General features: G+C 51.8%; 1 protein-coding gene across 1 annotated transcript in view; it reads left to right on the top strand.

Annotated features, from left to right (window-relative positions):
- Window positions 1–16,440, top strand: part of GRIK3 (glutamate ionotropic receptor kainate type subunit 3) — a 238,962-nt gene that overhangs the window by 191,951 nt on the left and 30,571 nt on the right. Inside the window, exon 10 of the mRNA XM_003891606.5 lies at window positions 1,243–1,446. Within this exon, the coding sequence (XP_003891655.1) occupies window positions 1,243–1,446 (204 nt within the window). The remainder of the gene's footprint in view (window positions 1–1,242; window positions 1,447–16,440) is intronic.

Genomic DNA, 16,440 nt, shown 5'->3' with positions numbered 1-16,440 from the left:
TCGCCTCTCTCCACTGGCCCTTCTGCCTCTTCTCCCAGTTATTCTTTGCAGGGTTGCCAGGGGTTTGTTTCTAAATGAGAAATCAGACGAAGTCATGCTCTGGTCAAATCCCGTCCCAGGCTCCCCGTCACCCAGAAAGGAAGAAGCCTGTGGTGGGTGGTGGGGGTGGATGATGGGAGGTCTGGCATGGGACAGGCATCTCTGATGTACAAGTGTCTTCCTGGGGATCACCTACCTCCGAGGGAGGGGCACTGTAGGTCTCAGGGCCTCAGGCACAGAACTTGTACTCTGGGATCACACTAACCGGAATTCAGATCTTCTCTCTCTGACAGCTAGGGGGGCTTGCACACGTCACATATCCTCATGAACTTCACTTTCTGTATCCATAAAATGGGATTATTCATACCCACCCCAGAGGACTGACATTAAGGTGAAATGAAGCGATACCAGCTCCTGTCTGCTGAGCTCTGGGGCTCTGCTGGACTCTGTGCTAGGCCCCCCATGGGCATAAACTCATTTGCTAATTGACCAATGCCCAGCACAGCCACATACCAATGAGCTGTCCCTGTTACCAGTAATCATTCCCCTGGGATCCTAACACAGGGGAGTGAGGAGGTTCTTGGAAAGAGAGAACAGCATCCGGCAGCGTGTAAATCTAATCTTTTAAGTTGGAGTTGGAAGAGAAGTTAGAGCAGACGGCTTTCTGAAGGGCTTTCTACAGCAGTGTCCTCAGACTTGAGTGGACATCAGAATTCCCTGAAAGGATGGAAACACAGATCGCTGGGCTCTCCCCAGAGTTTCTGGTTCAGTTAGGTCTGGGGTGGGGCCTGACAATGTGCGTTTCTAACGAGTTCCCAAGTGATGCTGATGCTGCGGGTACAGGGACCACACGCTGAGAACCCTGGCCTCTATTACTAGTGCAGCAAAGAGACCATGGGCTTTGGGATCAGTCTCCAGTTCAAAGCCCTGCTCCACCGCTCACTAGCTCTGTAACCACTGGGCAGTTAAATCAGGAAGTGCCTACTGAGCTCCCACCCCGTACCAGGTAGCCGTTTGGGAGGCCCCCAGCTGGCTCTCAAGACATGTGCTTTCCCGCTCCTGACTTCACGGGTCCTTTATCTAAGCCACTCTAAGTGGTTTATAAAAACATGAGCAGAGGTCCTAGCCCTGACTCTCCAGTGCAAGCCTGCCTCCGCCCTACCCTCTCAGTCTTCGTCACTCCCTGCCCATCTGTGTCTGCAGGAGGAGCCCTTCGTCATGTTTCGGAAGTCAGACAGGACGCTGTACGGGAATGACCGGTTCGAGGGCTACTGCATCGACCTGCTAAAGGAGCTAGCCCACATCCTTGGTTTCTCCTACGAGATCCGGCTGGTGGAGGATGGCAAGTACGGGGCGCAGGACGACAAGGGCCAGTGGAACGGCATGGTCAAGGAGCTCATCGACCACGTAAGCGTGGATGGGAGCACGGGAGGGCGCAGGACCCCGGGGAGGCTCGGCCAAGCGCTGTCTGCACCACAGGGCTGGGCAGCCTGGCAGAGGAAGGCCCTGGGGACAGGAGTGATGGAGATGAATGCTATGACCTTGAGGACTGGGGGACCTCAGCTGAAGAAGTGCACCCCAGCTCTTGTGGGCTGCCTTGCTCATGCTCCCAACGCCATTCCCCTCCATACACACAAAGATGCACTGGCACCCATCTGATTCAGAGCCAGCCCCACTGGCATCTTTGATGAACTTGCTCTGGGGGCCTGCAGCTTCTTGGTATCCTCTGCTCCTTTAAAAGCCACCAGAGGATGCCGCAGCTATGGGGCAAGGCACCCACACAAGACACTTCACCAAATTCTGGGACGCAGAGAGAAACCTGGGTAGGTAACTCCGGGTCTAGTGGGAGTCCAGGAAGCTGAGAGCTGGGAAGAAGGGATGAGCAGGGCCGGGCTGGAAGCACCAAGGAGTTAGCCTCTTCCTCTGCCTGGGATCAGGAGTGGACTGAAGACAGCTGGGAGACCAAGCAGGCAGGTGTGGGGGTGGGGGGTGGGGGTCCTGGGCTTCTTGGGATATTGGGAGGAAGAGGGAGAAGCCACAGGCTGGGGACACCCCTGCAAGGAAGGAATCAGGAGGTCCTAGGCTCGAGTCCCAGTTCTTCCTCGTTAGCTTTGTGAACAGGGCAAGTTGCTCGACCTGTCTGAGCAATTTCCCCATCTGTAAATTGGGCCTGTTAATACCCGTTCCTCATGCGACCGTTGTCATAGTGGCACAAGACTGGGCCCAGGGTAAGTTCAGTAAAAGGGACCCTGGTAAGATGCTGTGAGCAAACACACCATAGTTGTCAGACGCCCAGGCTGTGCCCAGCAGGTCTGGGTTCAAGCCTCTGTTTTGTTGTGTGACCAGGTAAGTTCATCAATCTCACTAAGCCTCAATTTCTTTATTTCTAAAATAGGAGTAATTGTTGTTGTTGTTGTTGTTAGAGACAGAATCATCCAAGCTGGAGTGCAGTGGTGCCATCACAGCTCACTGCAGCCTCAAACTGCTGGGCTCAAGTGATCCTACTGCCTCAGCCTCCTGAGTAGCTGGGACTACAGGCACAAGGCACAGCACCTCGCTTTTTTTTTTTTTTTTTTTTTTGGTGGAGAATAGGGTCTCACTTTGTTGTCCAGACTGTTCTCAAACTCCTGGCTTCAAGTAATCCTCCTGCCTTGACCTCCCAAAGGGCTGAGATTACAGGCATGAGCCAACATGCCCTGCCTGAAATAGGAGTAATTAGCAACTACCATAGCTCCTGTGGTTGTTGGGGGAATTAAATACGGCACCATTTCCACAGGCTTACCTGGCACACAATAAACATGACCTGCCTTTCAGCTCAGGGCCCTCAACTTGACTGCAGCATTTTCTATCCAGGAGTTGCTGCTGAATTCAAGGACCTGATCCATACTGGACCCCTAGATTCCTTCTCCCATTTATCCTTCTAACAGCCCAATGAGGCAGGTACTGTTATTAACACCCATTTTACAGATGGAGAGACTGAGGCAGAGAGAGATGAAGTGGTGGAGCCAGAATTTGGAGGCTCCCTGCCTTGTAGCCCTGTGTTCCAGCTTCTACAAAGAACCATCCTGACCCCAGGGGCAGGACAGAGGAAGGTTCATGCAGAGATCTTCACAACGCACAGAGCACCAGCCAAAGGTTTATTATGACTTCACCTCTCCAGGATGGGAGCCGGCAGCATCGGGGCCTTCAGTTAAGCTCCCTTGCCTCTGTCTGAGGGGAGCTGCCCTGCAGAGACCTTGGAGGTCACAAGTGGGGAGGGGCTGGAGCTCAAGGCATGAAGGCTGGAGCCTGGCCCAGTGGAGTCATTTCCTAGTCCCCAGCAAATTGGGCTCCTGTGGAAGTCTAATAGGAGACCTAAATGGTCAGGAGCGTGAACTTGAGCCAGGTTTGATTCAAACTCCTCCACTTACTAGCTGTGCCTTCCTGGATGTTTCTTAACCTCTCTGTGTCTCAGTTTCTGCATCTGTAAAAGGGAAATGATATCAATAGGACCTACTTCGTAAGATTGTTGGGAGGACTAAGTTAACATAGTGTATTACATAGTCAGCACCATGTCAGTATTTACTATTATTATTTTTATTTTTATCCTTATACCTATTCCTTGGAGGCTGGGGAGGGGGCTTCAGGAAGTCCCCTTATCTCCCTGAGCTGCACTTTCCTAACCTGACAGTGAGAATAATAATACCTGCCCCGTGTTCTTCACAGCTTGTTGTGAGCCTCAGAGGAGACAACTGGTGGGGAAGCAGCTTCTAGATTGTAGAATTCAATATAAACGGAAGGGAGTGGTGTTGTCACCGTTATTAGTAATAACTATAATTATTATGGAAATTAGTCAGCAGGTCCCAGAGGCATCTCCATCTTATCCACTCCCCTGCGTTTATGAGTGGGACTTGGAGTCTGGGGCTCCGGGTAGGCTCTGAGGCTGTCATTTGCAGAGGCAAGCTGGGCAGTGGGAAGGAGGATCACGCGGAAGGTGGAGGCTGTGTGCGGAGGTGAGCGGAGCTGGACCACCCTCACCACTCACAACATCTCCAGGGGCCTGAGAGCTTTGAAGAACTGTTTGCAAGGGAATATGATCAGAGAAGCCCAGCATCAGCCTGACCTCCCTAAGTTGACCCTCAGCTGGGAAAAGGAGGGAGTGTCGTCCACGACCTCCAAGCAGCCAGGCAGTGCTTTGGGCAGCCCAGTATTCATCAGGGTTACAGGCCAGACGGGACATGCAGGAGACCTTGTTAAGCCAGATTCCCTACAATTGATGAGCCTATTCATCCTAGCTTGGTGCCATTTTTAATAACATCATAACCATTTATTAGTGTCATCAGATAATTAGTCTTCTCCCTAGCCCATAGAAAGCATGGTAAAGGCTTGGCAATATTATTACTTCCTTATTAGGGATCTGAATGTAGGCATAAAGATGATGAATGCCCACCTTTGTAAGTATCTGCCCCCCGGGGCCCATTTGGAGGCCCTGGGTGGAGTCTCTGACCAGCAGGACTTAAAAAGCCCTTCCTGGCTACTCCCTGCTCGCCTCCGTCCCATGCCCCATGGTCTTCCAAGGGTTGCAGAGAAGGATGGGGTAGCTAGAGGATGCATCGCCTCCTGCTGACACACTCGCCTGCCGCAAGTCACCTTGAACTATAGGGGCAACAAACACAACCAGACATAGCAGCGATTATTCCCTCCATCCCCCATCTTTCTTCCAAATTTTGCTCTCTCTATATTTACTGCCTGCTTGTCTGTTTCCTCTTTCAAAAATCTTCTACTCACATCCGTGCCTTAAATTATTCCCACGTGTTTTGATGACTCTGGAATCTAACCGAAATGGGTTCAAATTCTGGGTCCAGCACATTTCAGCTGACAGAGGGAAAGTTATTCCATTTCTCTGGCCTCCATTTCCATATCTACGAAATGGGGACAATAAAAGAGCCTCCTGCCCAGCATTGGTGGGAAGATTTAATGAGATATGGCACCAAAATGCTTCGCCGAGTTCCCGGTGCTCAGTAAATGCTCAGTACACAGAAGCTGTCCCTCTCATCACTGTTCCTTCCAGGGACAGCCTCCCTATCTAAAGTATGTCCAAGATTGAATGTGATGGCGGTGGGAGGGTGGCCCCTCACCCATGGTCTTCCTGCCAGGCCACAGTAGTCCAGGACCTAGACCTTACCCCCACTGGATCCAAACAGGGAGCCTCGAGGAGCTGACTCACATTGATCAGACGCATAGGGAACTGAGGCACCCACCAAGGTGCCATCTTCTTACTTTACTTGGGGCATTGGCCTTTTCTGACACTGGGAGTCCCCATCTGCCATCCAGAGCTTCTGTGTCCCGGCACCAGGTGCCCAGGAGCCCACTTAGGGAGAGTGCAGAGGCAGAACCCCTAGAGTGGAGAGCCTGGAGCCAAGAGGAGGGCTGCTGCTGGAAAAGGGGGAAAGAGGCAGGCCTCAAAGAGTCTCAGGTGCTGAACCGAGGAACTGGACTTTAATCCCGAGGGCTGTGGAGAATTTGAGCCCACTGAAGTGGAGCCAGGGGGTGACATCAACTTGGCACTTGAGGAAGGTCACTCTGCTGCTGGGCCAAACCTGAGCCAGTATGAAGGCCATTGCTGGGACCTGAGCAGGGCGAGCATGGTGGCCTCACTCAGAGTGCTGCTCTAGGAAAGGAGGGAAGTTGATGCACAGCCAGCAGACAAGCAGGTGGAACCGATGAGGCTGGCGATTGGTTGGATGGAGGAGGCAGGGATAAGGGAGGCGTCACGGACAGGGCATGGAATTCTACTCAGACAGTTAAGGAGGTGATGGTGTCCTGCTCACATCAAAAGCCCCCTGGAGAAATTTGAGGATTTGGAAACATAGTGAGACCCATTTGGGATGTGTTGGGATTGGGGTCCTCGTAGATGGCTGGCCCTGTGGCTGGGCACTTGGAGGAAGGAGCAGGGCTGGAGGCTGAGCTCTAGGAGTCATCAGCACATTCTGCAGGGAGCCTGGGAGGTGGAGACGAGAGCTGCTCAGGGAGAGCAGAGATAAGGACCTGGGGTGGGACCCTGAATGGCACAGATGAAAGGGTGGAAGCCACAAGATGCCTAGGCTGGCAAGGCTGGAGGGGAAGGAGGAGAATCAGGAGAGCGTGAGGTGAAGGAGGCCCAAGGAGGAGAGGCTACTAGAAAGGGGGTAGGGTCACTGGCCGCAAGGTCAAGGGAGATGAGGAATGAGCATCCACGAGTTGGCACAAGCGTTACCTCCTGGGGGTACAAGGTCAGCCCCAGCAGGGTCCTTGAGTGCTCCTGTTCTCAAATTTCACCCTCGGAGACCCAGGATTCTGTCCTGGCTGCTCTCCCAGCCCCCTGCATCAGAGCAGGAGGAAGGCTAATAGGGATGCCTAAAAGCTCTGCAGGCCTCGGAAAATTCATTCTTTTCTCTCTAAGTTGTTACATCTCACTGCAGTATGGATGGCCAGATAAGAAGTTTTCCCTGCCTCATAGATGGGGCTGGACCAAGATGAAGCATGGAACACAATGGAGACAAGGAGTCATCACGGGTAGCCTTAACATATTGTACACTTTCCTATGGAGAAGTTGCACCACCCACACATTCCCTCTGCTTCCCAGTAACACTGAGTGCAGACCAGGGAGATTGGCACAGCTAGAAGTGCCCATTTCCCTGTGTGACTCTTCTTACCGATGGGGAGCACCTGATGGGCCAAACTTGGCTGCTGCCCCAACACCTGGCATGGGCTGGACATACACAGAGCATCCTCACTGAATGAGGGATATGTGGGTGAACACATGGGCTTGCATGCTTTGCCCAGAGGCATGGTGGTTGTGGGGTCATGACTAGCTAGCTTCCCAGCCGTGGTGTGTGAGAGGAGGGTCTCATGTCAAGGCCATGACCCCATTGCCCACTGTGCCCACCATCTTCCAACTGGAAGCAGATCTGGGTTCTGGCCCGCATGTATGGGTGTCAGGAGGAGCCTCACACCCTTGTTTGTGTGGCCAGGAAATGCTCTGCCCAAGCTACCTTCTTTGGGCTGGGCCAGCACACTTGCAAGCAAAGCTTGCTGGGAGCTCCCCTAGGGCAAGTCAGAATCCTGGAGGGGACAGGGCAGTTGAGGGCAGGGGAAACTGCAAAGCTGGACTCTTGTTGGAGCAGCCAGGTTGCCCAGAGCAATGACTGTGGAGCCCTGGGGGAGCTCGGGATGTCTCCAGGGTCTGTCTGGGGAAACCAGGGAAACAGGTGAGGGGTGCAGGAGGGACTTGGGGCCCCATGGAGAGTCACCGCAGAACTGTCAGCTCCAGAATTCAGTGAGCAGAGATCAGCCTGGGGAAAGGCCTGGAAAGAGCCTGGCAGGGGGTCCAGGTCCAGACAAACAGGTGTAGGAGAGCAAGAGGGCTTCAGGGATGAAGGGAGTATTGGGGGAAACTGAGGTCAGAAGGAGCAGCTGAAACATGCAAACTCCTCTGCTGAGGATCATTCGTTCTTTCATCAATTCCACGAAACTTTATTGAGCAATGTCTCAGCCTGGGAGCCTGCAGAGCAGAGCCTGAGGCAGGGAATTATGCCATTACTCAATTAGGGGTAGTGATGCCAGGGGGAGAAGGAGGGGCAGGGCAAGGGATGTGGAGCAGGAAGGAAGAAGGCAACATAAGGATGTGTTACTGAGCTGGTTGCCATAGAGGGGGACTAATTTCTCAGTCTATGAGTCTGCCCCCTGGAAATGCGTTGCAAAGTGTGTCTCAGGACCATCTCTTGGGGTAAGCAGAGAAAGGGAAAACAGGTTTATCCACTGGCTCCTGACTCCCATGCATTCTGGGTTTGGCATGGTGGGCATGGGAGCCAATCGGGATCTTGCAGCAGCATCTATGAGAAGCCACAGGGCTGGAGGCCAGAGGTGGCCAGTTGGGCAGGCATTGAGATGCTGTCAGATTGGACCTGCGTGAGGTTGGCCGGAGCCAGAGGATCTGAAAGTCTGCGTGAGAGGGGTCTGAGCCCAGCCCCGACTGATAATGTGCCAGACCTGGGGACTAGGGAGTAGGGGTGACCCAGGCAGACATGGTCCTTACCCTCCAGGGACAAACAGTGAATCAGACAAGTGAGATTTCATTAAGATTTTGACCAGTGCTGCAAAGATAGAGGGAAGATAGAGGGCTTTGGGAGTATAACCCTGAAGAAAAGGCCTCAGGCTTCCCTGAGGAAGTGACTCTTAGGCTGCGACCCGAAGAATGAGGAAGAGATGTCCCAGGCAGGTCTAAGACACATGCCTGGGTGGATGGTGGAGGCTGCTGAAGTCTCCACCTGGTCAGGGCCTGGCTGGGGCTGTAGCTGAGTGCATGGAGTCCTGGAGCACTGGCAGGACTGTGCTGGGGTTGGCCCTGGACAGACAGCACCCTTGTGGACATGTAGGGAGTGGGGAGGGGATTCTTTTAGAGATGGTGATAGAGATTGTGGTGCATCCTTTGGAGTGTGCCCTGAAGCAGGGAAATCCCATGGAGCCTTCCTAAGAGACAGGCGCAGGCTGGTCCCCATGGGGACTCAGGAACCAGGCAGTTCTCCCAGGCTTGGGAGAGGCACACCCGCCCTTTCTCACTGTCAGACATCCGTCAGCTCAGGAGGCCTGTGTGCCAACCACAGGGACATGACTCACTGGTTGACATGAATTTTCTAGCACCTGTTCCCCATCTATTTAGATATATGTGGGCTTTTCAGGGTGCTGTTTTCCAACATTATCAATGGCCACAGTGCTAATTGTTGAGTTTGACAGCTAGCTGGCAGGTCATCCACAGATATTCTCTCTGACTTGTTATCCCTCTTCCCCTACTCCCCTTTCCCTGCCCTGCCAACTCAGGAGGGTGGCACTCCTGAGACAGCGCCTGATGGGGGGCTCTCTTTTAAACCTCCAGTGCTCCCAGTGACTGATTTATTCATTTCTTCAATAAATCTATCGAGTCAGGCCCCATGATAGCAGCCGTGGATACAGGGGTGAACAAAATAGGCAGGATCCCTTCCCTGATCCTCAAGATCCTACACTGTAGTGGAAGAAATGGGCAATTATCTGTGAACATATGAACAGATATAAATATTCAATAAGGGCGAGTGTTCTGGGCAAGGAATGTGGCTGGGTGGAAGAGCTTCCCTGGCTCCCAGACTGGGGTGTGGGCTGACAGGTCCTGTAGATCAGAGAGCAGTGAGGAGTCACTGTGACCCAGCCCAGGAAACTTTGGGGGAAGATCTTGGAGACTTGAGAGGTAGGAGCTAGCCATGCCCTGTCCCCTTCACGAGCAGCAGTCAGAGGAATCCAGGAAGGGCATCTGGTTATGCAGCAGAAGCTGGTGATGAGGTTTGGGTAAAGAAGGACATGGATTTGGGAAGTTGTCCCCCAACCCCAGTTATGGCCATGGCACTGTGAACTCTGGTTTCCCAGCCTCCAGGTGGGTTGGCAGGTGTGATGGGAAGATCTGTTATCAAAGACACACTACCATGGCCCCCACTGTGTCCCGTCTTCCTCTCAACTAGGAACTAGACCTTGGTTCTGGCCTTCATGTGTTGGCCCCAACTCCTGTCTGCAGTGCCAGGGAAGGCTCCACCCAATCCCACTGCCCCTGGCTAGAGCAGGGCTCTTTAGAGCTGGACATGCTGGGAGCTCACCTGGGGGCAGGGGAAAGAGATGGGCTCCAAAGCTGGACCCTCCCAGGCCAGCCAGGTTGCCCAGGGCAGTGACTGGGGAGCTCTGTGGAGCTGAGGATTCACCAAGACCTCTCTGAGGTGGGAATGAGGGCAGGTGAGGGCTGTCAGTGCTAGGGGCCACTGACAGGTCAGAAGGAAGAGGGGTAGCAACGTTCAGGTGGATTCATCAGGGGCCAGGGCACAAGCAGCAGGCTCTAAACTCTGGAGAGAGGCGGGCAGGGGACAGGATCAGGTGAACCGGCGGGAGTTAGTGCAGGGGACCTGAGGCCAGAACTTAGCCCATTAGGCTGGGGTAAGCAGAGCCCTTGGGGGTATTTTGATGCTCATTCTTTCAGCAAAATTTGATTGAGCCCCTACTTTGTGCCAGGCTTTGTGTTAATCCTTAGAGACACATCAGTGAGTGAAATAAGCTCATTCCCCACGCTCGTGGACTGTATATCCTGGCAGAGGAGCTGGGCATCCCACAGTGGCTTACAAATAAAAAGTCCATAGTGATAAAGGCACAGAGGAACAGTGCGGGGACTACAGGAGTGTGTAACCAGGACCTAGCCTGGGGTCAGGGGGGCTCAGTGCCTTCAGCTCCCTTGGGCTGTGCTAGGGCAGGCCCTGCCCTGTCTGGGCTAATACGACTGTCAGGGAATGAGGTGTGGGGAGAGAACTTGCAGTGATGGGACACGGAGCCTATGGTGCATCCAACCTGGGGACCCCTATGGGGTCTATGAAGCAGGGAAGACCTACCCATCCTTCCCGAAGGACAGAGGCACAGGGATGGAGCTTGCTGGGTCTCAGGAACTGGGCTATATCCTCTCAGGCCCAGGAAGGGTACACACATCTTTCCTCACTGTTAGGCAGTGAGGCTGCTGCCAGCTCAGGAAACCAGTGAATGAATCACAGGTACTAGTAGTTGACCCATCGGTTGACACTTATGAATGAGCTAGCACCTGTTTCCCCTGTGTTCAAATGTGTGGACTGTTCAGGGTGTTGGTTTGTCAGGTTCATGTCCAGGGCCCTTCAGGGACACAGTGTGTTCTTAAGCTTGAAGGCTGTGGCTCAGCCACAGACACCATCTGTGACTTGCTTTATCCTCTTGTAAATGGCCATGTGCTCTGCGAGCTGACTCAGAGGACATGCTCGCTGGGTGCTTCGTCTAAACCAGCAACATCCTACTCATTCATTCACAGAGTCTCTACAAAAGGCCTATTATGTGCCAGACACTGTGCCAGCCATGGGGCACACAACGGTGAAAAGGTGACAGGCTTTGGCCTCACTCTCCTGAGCTCATGGTCGGGGGGGTTGGAAACACCCAGAGAATCAGCCAATGCCTCTAAAATCACAACCGTGATCAGTGCTGGGAGCGACAAGTGCCTGGTGTGATGAGAGCAGTCACCAGGGAGTCCTGATTTCCTCTGAGGCTTGTGTCTGTGGAAGCGATGATTGGGCTGAGATCTGAAGCAGAAGTCAGCATTCACTAGACAAAGAGTTTGGGGAGGAAGAGGTTCCGGGTGGAGAACAGTGCACGTGCAGCATCCGGAGGTAAGAGAGAGAACATGGATCAGAGGGGCTGCAGGAAGGCTGGGAGGAAGACAGGAGGGGAGGACAGTGTGAGAAATGTGGGAGAGCCTTTCAATGCAGCAGCCACCAGCCACGGGGGGTTATTTAATTTTAAGCTTTAATTAATTAAAATTCAATTAAAGTATAAATTCAGTTCCTTAGTCTTACCAGCCACATTTCAAATGCTTGACAGCCACGTGTGGCCCACAGTTGCCATATTGGGTAGTGCAGATAGAGAACCTTTTCATCGTTGCAGGAAGCTCTGTTGGACAGCACTGGACTAGATCATGCATGGCTGTAAGCAACCCTAGTAAGAATTTTTTTATCCTAAGGGCATTAGGAAGTCCTGACCTACTTTAATTAGCACCATGGATAGGGACAGATTCTAGTTGGAGAAACACCACTTTGGGAAAAGAGCAGAAGGTGAATTCCATGATGCCACATACCAGAGAGGTGGGCGGGATGCCAGCAGAGTCCCTGGGGAAGAGTCCCGTATGCATGGCAGGAGTGAGGCTGGTTTACTTAGGCAGCTGTGGAAGCAGCAGAGGGACCTGGAGGTGGCAAGGGTATACCAGCAGCTTTCTGCAGCTGCAAGGCTCCCAAGCCAGGCAATGTGAAGTGCATGCTGGGAAGCCCCATGGTCAGGAGCCAGAGTCAAGTTCAGGTCTCTGGGAATGCAACACTGGGCTCAGGACAAGGCAGGGTGAGTCCAGCCATGAAGCTTGCCCTTCAGAGTGGGACAGGTGCTAGGGTGGGGACAGCAGCAGGCTGTGGAAGGAGCCCCATGCATCCTGCACAGGGTCTAAGTGGCAGGTATGTTAGTTCCCTAGAGCTGCCACATCAAATGGCCATGAACCACCAGTGCTGGAGGTCAGAAATGAGAAATGAAGGTGATAGCAGGGCTATTTCCTTTCGGAGGCTCTGAAGGAGAACCTGTTCCATGCTTCTCTCCGGTCTTCTGGTGTGGCTGGCAGTCCCTGGTGCTTTTGGCTTGTATCTGCTATTCCAGTCTCTGCCTCCAGCATCACATGGCCTTCTCCATGTGTATCTGTGCATCCTCTTTTCCTCTTCTTTTTCTTTTTTTTTTGAGACGGAATCTTGCTCTGTCGCCCAGGCTGGAGTGCAGTGGTGTGACCTCTTCTCACTGCAACCCTCGCCTCCCAGTTCAAGCAATTTTTTCCCTGCCTCAGCCTCCCAAGTAGCTGGGATTACACGTGCATGCCACCACGCCCAGCTAATTTTTATATTTTTAGTAGAGACGGGGTTTTGCCGTGTGGGCCAGGCTGGTCTCGAACTCCTGACCTCAAGTGATCCACCCACCTCGGCCTCCCAAAGTGCTAGGATTACAGGCGTGAGGCACTGCACCCGGCCTCCTCTTTTTCTCTTCTTATACGGGCACCAGTCATTGGATTTGGGGCCCACCTTCATTCAGTATAACTTAATTTTAACTTGATTTCATCTGCAAAAACCTTATTTCCAAATAAGATCACACTCACCGGTATCAGGGGTTAGTATTTGAACATAATGTGGGGGGACGTAATTCAATCCACTACGTGTGGCTTGCATGGTAGAGTGGTAAAATGTTGGGCTTTTAGATCACAATTAACTGGGTCCAAGTACTGGCTCAGCCACTTACCAGTTTAAACGAGCCTCCTAGCCTGATTAAGCCACCCTGTCCCCATCTGGAATATGGCGAGGATGTTGACCACCTGGCAGGGATACTGGGAAGATGGCATAGGCATAGGCAGCATATGCAGTACACTGAGTCATGCTTGGCATGTTCAATGGGGATCCCAAGTAAGAGGCGGAACACGGAGATGAGGAATCTGGTAAGCACTATACTTGGGAATCCAATCAGGCAGCTTGCAGCAGGGACACCAGACACAGGCAGCAAGCTGTGTGGGAGTCAGAGGCCAGATCTCAGACCCTTGGGAGGACCCCTGTCCTAAGAGAAGGCTGATCAGTGACAAGTTGTTAGAGCTGGGACCACAGTCCCAACCCCATTCCTGGTAGGAAGATGTCCAGGTTTTAGTCTGGAGTACAAGGCAGGTTTCAACCAGCAGCCAGGGTATCTGGAGACTGAGGACCAAAAGATGGAGCTATAGCAGGTTGAATTGTTCTTACCTTCAAGGGTGTGATAGAATGGGTGGGGCCAGGTGACCTCATGCAAGGATAGAGGAGACTGGGAGGAGGAGGAGCCAGGAGGGCCCCAACAGATTCTTGGTAACTGGAAAGCTGCTTATGGGGATGAAGTAGTGTCCTGGGAAGACCATCCTGCCTGCTCCAGAGGTTTAGAAATAATACAGAAAGGTCCTTGGTGAGGCAGGAGAGCTAACAAAACACCCATTAGACCAATGAAAGTGTTGTACAAGTCAGGGGTTTGATGTCGTTCAAGGACATGATTGCTGTAAATATTATAGCAAAGACCAAGGAGCTTCTCTTCAAGCCTCAGTTTCCTTCTGTTAAAAAAAAATGTGGGGTTGGAATAGATGTATTCCTCGAATAGACTTGAAGTTCTCTCATCCACCTCTGACAGCCTATGATTTTGTGAATCATCCTCAAAGAAAACTTGCACAAGTGGGAAGAGCCTGCCAAGATTGGGCCTTTCATTCTGAGTAATGAACTGAAACAGCAAAGGCTTGACATCTGTTCCCATCTTTCAAGGGAAGTTGGACAAAATAATGCCTTTTTCAGGGAAATCGTAACCAACGGTGAAATGTAGTATTTTCTGCCTTAACCAGAAACGAAGTGGAGAACTCCAGCCTTCCTGAAGCCCAAGAGAAAACACAGATCCAAACTCCCAGTGAAGGTTATATTGGCCAGTTGTCTTGCCACCGTAGGTACAGAATGCTGTGGATGCCTTGGTCTCCTGACCCCATTAAAACCAAAGAGCAGGAAGAATGGCAGGGAGGTTTCAAAGGCTCTGAGAATCTGGGGGAAGGGCTGGCCAGAAGGCCAATCACCTGTGGCCATGTGATTAGCTTTCTCACCAGCCTTTGGAATAATCATTGGCTACACACACCTCAGTCCCCCAGCCATAACTCTCTTATCCAACTTGCCATCAAAAGTCAAAGGAAGATTCATCACCACCATTGACTTTGAGGTTCTTCCCAAGAATCCACTCCATTTCCAGAGACGAGTTCCAAAGGCATTTTGAGCAATGATAGTGACTTTGGAGTGAGAACAAAACCTCCCAAAGCAATATACAGTCAAGCATCACTTAACAACGGGAATACATTCTAAGAAATGTCATTAGGCATTTTCATTGTAGTTGGAACATCATAGGCTATACTTCCACACACCTAGATGGTAGCGCCTACTATACACCTCAGCTATATGGTATGGCCTATTGCTCCTAGGTACACACCTGTACCGCATGCTACTCTACTGAATACTGTAGGGATTTGTGTATGGAAACTTATCTAAACATAGAAAAGGTGCAGCAAAAATAGTATTATCATCTTATGGGACCACTATTGTATATGCAGTCCACTGTTGACCAAGACAGTTAGGCAGCACATGACTGGACTTTGAAGGGACAGGATTTGGGGACGCCAAGTTCTGGAATCAAAGGGCCCTCTATATCTCTGTCACGTCAACATTACAGAGAATCCTAGATCTTTAGGACTGAAAAGAACCTTTCAGGGTATCTCACTCAGGCTCCCACCTCACCAAGGGATCCTGTCTATAGCCCCAGCAAGAGCTCACTCAACTGGAAGCTCCATGACACCAGGGACTCAGTCTCTTGCTCACCACTCTATGCCCTCCCTAATAGTTCTTTTTTTTTTCTGCTTTCTTTTGTACACACCCTGAACTGAGAGGACTCCGGGAGCTGGGGTGGCAGCAGCTTACCCCGTTCATTCTTCTTCTGCCTTCAGCCAGGCAAATCCCAACTCACACATTCAGACATTTACAAAAGAAAGAGCCTTTATAATAGGCTGCTCCTCCCCCATCTTTCCCAGGTTCTGAAGGTCATCAAATCCTTGGACTCCAAGTGTCAATGATGGGGTGTAGGGGCTGCCTTTAGAAGGGGAAACATTGGGTGGGCAGTGTCAAAGTTGTATTTCCCAGCTGGGCTCCCAGCAGGGAGCACCTGCAGAGCTGTCCAGAAGCTGCGATTCCACCCATACTAGCCCTGCCCTCCTTGACATCTGATTTTGAATGGATTGCTAGTTCCTGTTCTAAGATGAGTGAAGTCAGAGCTACTGTTAGCAGATACCCTTTATTAAACAGTTTGATTAACGACCATCTCCCCTACTAGACTGTAAGCTCCATGAGGGCAGAAGTCATGTCTTTGGGTCAGCTCTGTATCCCTGGTGTCTGTTGGATTTCATGACACAATGAGTGGTTGAATGGAGTTGGACCAAGTCAGTGGATGGCCACCTAGAGGTATTGCCTTGGAAAGGGGTTTCAGAGGGAGGTTCCCCCCTTGCCGAGAAGGTCTTTAATGCTGGTTGTTAGACCCCAGCCTCCCTTTCTGTCCTGTCCTATGTGAGGAAGGGAAGTGATAACTTAGTTCACATTCTGAAATGTAAATATCCACAGAAGCCCCAGGGGCAGCCTCTCAGAGGGGAAGGTTATTAATTAACAAATATTCCAGAGGCTGAGATAGGGCTTGGGGATGGAGAAAAGAAGCAGAGACTCCGCCCCAGCTCCAGCCGAACTCGGGAACTCACAGGCACGTAAGCAGGTCAGACACAAGATCACACGGGGCACAGACCACCATTCAAGCAGAGCAGAGCTAGCTTCATGGAAGTTGAGATGGAGGCTGCGAGGGAGGGTTTCTGGAAGAGGCAGGATGTGCAGAGGAAGGCAGACAGTGGTGGGAATGAGACTACAGGAAGAGGACATCCTAAACAGTGTGGGATGTGCAGAGCATGGGGCTGAAGGAGGGGCTGTGGTAAGCAGGAAGTGGTTTAATTGGGGCCTCGTGGGGGAGGATGCCAATGGGGTCCTGGAAAGAGGGGATGGGAATGAAGGAATCTAGATTTCTAATCAGGAAAAGCTCAGACCAAAGAATCGAACTTGAATTCTTCCCCTTATTAAAATTGTGATGGGCTAAAATTTATTAACGTAGCATTCCTAGTATTACCCCACCCCCTTCTTTCCCGCTCCACACCACCTCCTATTAATAAGGGCCCTCCATTTGCTTCTTTTGTTTCCTTTTTTTTTT

This window comes from Papio anubis, chromosome 1 (genome assembly GCF_008728515.1).
Source record: "Papio anubis isolate 15944 chromosome 1, Panubis1.0, whole genome shotgun sequence".
Lineage (NCBI taxonomy): Eukaryota > Metazoa > Chordata > Mammalia > Primates > Cercopithecidae > Papio > Papio anubis.
This window is presented reverse-complemented; position numbering and strand designations above follow the sequence as displayed.